The sequence below is a fragment of the Hippocampus comes genome, unplaced genomic scaffold (assembly GCF_001891065.2).
Source record: "Hippocampus comes isolate QL1 unplaced genomic scaffold, H_comes_QL1_v1.1 scaffold62, whole genome shotgun sequence".
NCBI lineage: Eukaryota > Metazoa > Chordata > Actinopteri > Syngnathiformes > Syngnathidae > Hippocampus > Hippocampus comes.
In genome coordinates, this window is record NW_017806062.1 from 1689625 (window position 1) to 1693075 (window position 3451).

Sequence of the window (3451 nt, forward strand, 5' to 3'; positions counted from 1 at the left end):
GGTTCAGGGTGTCCCCCGCCTACTGCTCGAAGACAGCTGGGATAGGCTCCAGAACCCCCCGTGACCCTTGTGAGGATAAGCAAATCGGAAAATGAATGAATATATATATACACAATACAATACAATACACACACACACATACACATCCATCCATCCATTTTCTGATCCGCTTCATGCTCACAAGGGTCGTGGGGCCTATCCCTGCTGTCTGGGGCAGTAGGCGGGGGACACCCTGAACCGGTTGCCAGCCAATCGCAGGGCACACACAGACAAACAACCATCCACGCTCACACCTAGAGACAATTTAGAGTGTTCAATCAGCCTGCCATGCATGTTTTTGGAATGTGCGAGGAAACGGAGTACCTGGAGAAAACCCACGCAGGCACATGGAGAACATGCAAACTCCACACGGGAATGCCAGAGCTGGAATTAAAACTGCCGCTACGTTATCATCCAAGCTGGTTTCTTCTGTCAATGTTCCCGAGGTGGCAGGATTTTCTTCAGCAAAGCCAAACAGTACTCGTGTTCACGTGTGGATGCCCAGATGTGTTCAACTACCCATTTATGAAACCAGAATAGCGTGAGACTCATAACGTGCTGATTGATCCGTCACGCTCTTGTTTGGCTCCAGTCACATTTCTACGCTGCCGTTTCTCTCCGTGGTAACGCTGGCCCGTACCGCGAACTCTGCTCGTCTGTATTCGACACGCCGGCTGACAAGGGAGCGTGAAGAACAAAATGAAGTGACTTTTTCCTGACAAATGGATCGACGTGGATTATTTTTTTTTTTTTTAAGTGGAGTCCGCGGCGGGATGCGTCTGCAGCAGTCGTACGCCCTTGCCAGAACGTAACCCGTCATTCCTTGCAAATCGACTGCGTAGGTTGAGGCAACATGCGATTTGTCATCGTTTTCAGCACAAGTACCGCGGTGCCTCACTTTTGCAAACGTTGACCTCTGTCGTCATTGAACTAAGACGTCACAAAACCAAATCCCAAACTGTATGTTGCCTAGTCAAAAAGCATCTTCCCTGTGGACCGTCCATCATTGCGTATTGCCCCACGTGTGTGCGCAAGCCAAGAAATTCCGTCGAAAAAAAGGCTCTCTCCGGTCATAAAATCAAGACGAATGAGCTGATAAAAAGGCTCTTATAACTGTGACCGGACGGTTATAAAAAGCTCTCAAATGCGCGTAAATCAGCCGTCGCTGTTTGATGTGATGTGTGGCGTGTGCGTGCGCGCTTTGACGGGCGGGCACGCTGGAAGTCGACGTTTCCATCTATTTGTCAGGAACTTCGGCGCGCCGCATTCCTTTGTGGCTTTTCGGCTCTTTACATTTTTGGAAGTCTTCACCGCGCGGACCGGACCAGACTGGATCGCGAGCCTGCGGAGAATCAGCGAACAACTCCCGTGTCGTGTTTGTTTGATGAGGATAATGAGGTGGCAGGAAAAAAAAAAATCCACTCTGGAGGAAAAAAAAAAAACTGGCACACCATGCAACACAAACTGCCACATCATGGAACAACTCATCTTTCGTCAATGCTCAACTTCAATTTCTCCTCAGTTTGCCCTTGAAATGAGAACAGCTTTGCCGTATTTTTATTATTTTTTTTACAAACAGTGAAATTAGATATCAGGCGCATATTGCCCATATGCTGATGTGTTGTAATGACTCGCATCTGCCCCGGAGAAATCTTTCCACTGTGACGTCACACGTACTTAGTTGGTTGGTTGGGGACTACTCAATAACTGTCATGGGAAACAAACCACGACATTGGGATTTTGTTCAATTAATATTGGGGGGAAAAACATGGCTTCCAGAATGCACCATAACGCACCATGAATGTTAGCACTAGATGTTGACTTGACGAGTCAACTAGTCAACTAGTCCATGTGTCGACTTTACAATTGCATTCTTGATGCTTATAGCTCGAGGTCAGTTAGTCATGGGGGTTCCCCGCGGCAAACAAGCAGCGGGGCTTCCACTGCGCGTGAATATTTGACAACCATCACCAAATATGCAAGTCGATCCACAAATATAACCAAAAACACAGGTGCTATGCACGCCCGTCTGAAAAGGCATCCGCTAACCCGAGCTAATGAGCGGCCGTTAAATTCAGCCGTCAGCAAACTCACCATCTGCCCACCTACAATTTTGAAGTACCAAAAAATTGCTGTAGTGCAGTGTTGTCAAACTCATTTTTGTCGCAGACCAGATTTTAGTGACAGTTTCCTTAGGAGGGCCATTATGACTGAAACCATAAAAAGAAGTTAAGAATAATGGGTTATTCACCTATTGTTGAAGTTACTGTCATGGCGGGTTTGGTAACAAGAAAATGCTGACATTATCACTGTTATTTATTCCAAATAGAATTTGAAATGTTGGCGGGGCACATAAAATGTTGTGCCGGGCCAGATCTGGCCCCCGGGCCTTATGTTTGACAGCTGTGCTGTACTGGTTGATCAATGATCAGATGTGATTGTGAGCGCGGATGGTTTTTCGCTTATGTGTGCCCCGCGATTGGCTGGCAAAAACCAAAGACGGCTGAGATCGGCTCCAACACGCCCGCGACCCTCATGAGGATTAGCGGAAAACTGATGGATGGATGGATTGATACTTTACACATGAGTGAAAATGAATATCGGCTCGAAATATCGGCTCTCAACCCCCCCCCTGACTACTAATAATCAGTATGAGCCCGGAAATGAAACATATCAGTCCACCCTCATCGCTCGTCGAGTTCATCGGCCACGACCGGGGTTTTCATCCCAGATTTCTTCCATTCCACAGGTTCTAGAAGAAAGGATGAAGCTGGAATGCAAGTGCCACGGCGTCTCGGGCTCCTGCACCACCAAGACGTGTTGGACGACGCTCCCCAAGTTCCGGGAGATCGGCTACGTGCTCAAGGACAAGTACAACGAAGCCGTGCACGTGGAGGTGATGCGGGCCAACCGCCTGCGCCAGCCCAGCCACCTGAAGGTGAAGCAGACTCAGGGCTACCGCAAGCCCATGGACACGGACCTCGTGTACATCGAGAGGTCGCCCAACTACTGCGAGGAGGACGCGGCCACGGGCAGCGTGGGCACCCAGGGCCGCCTGTGCAACCGCACCTCGCCGCACACGGACGGCTGCGACCTCATGTGCTGCGGGCGAGGCTACAACACGCACCAGTATACCAAAGTGTGGCAGTGCAACTGCAAGTTCCAGTGGTGCTGCTTCGTCAAGTGCAACACGTGCAGCGAGCGGACCGAGGTGTTCACCTGCAAGTAAAGGACCAGGAGGCCCGATCGGGACCATTGACAGATTTTTGCCATTGACGCGATCGGCTCCACACGGCATCGTTTTGCACACAAGAATCTTTACGTTGCTTTTCACAGAGTAAAATGCAAACTACCAGGATGCGACTTCATGCGAGGAGTGACTGCAAGATGAGGGACAGTCCATCCACCCCCC

The 3451-nt window shown here is 49.7% G+C and overlaps 1 protein-coding gene across 2 annotated transcripts in view; it reads left to right on the forward strand.

Moving 5' to 3' along the window:
- The window catches only part of wnt7bb (wingless-type MMTV integration site family, member 7Bb), a 35260-nt gene extending 31878 nt beyond the window's left edge, over window positions 1-3382 (forward strand). For both annotated transcript variants that reach the window (XM_019893422.1, XM_019893421.1), the window contains exon 4: window positions 2789-3382. In XM_019893422.1, coding sequence (XP_019748981.1) covers window positions 2789-3268 — 480 coding nt within the window. In that variant the 3' untranslated portion in view covers window positions 3269-3382. The remainder of the gene's footprint in view (window positions 1-2788) is intronic.
- The last annotated feature ends 69 nt before the right edge of the window (window positions 3383-3451 follow it).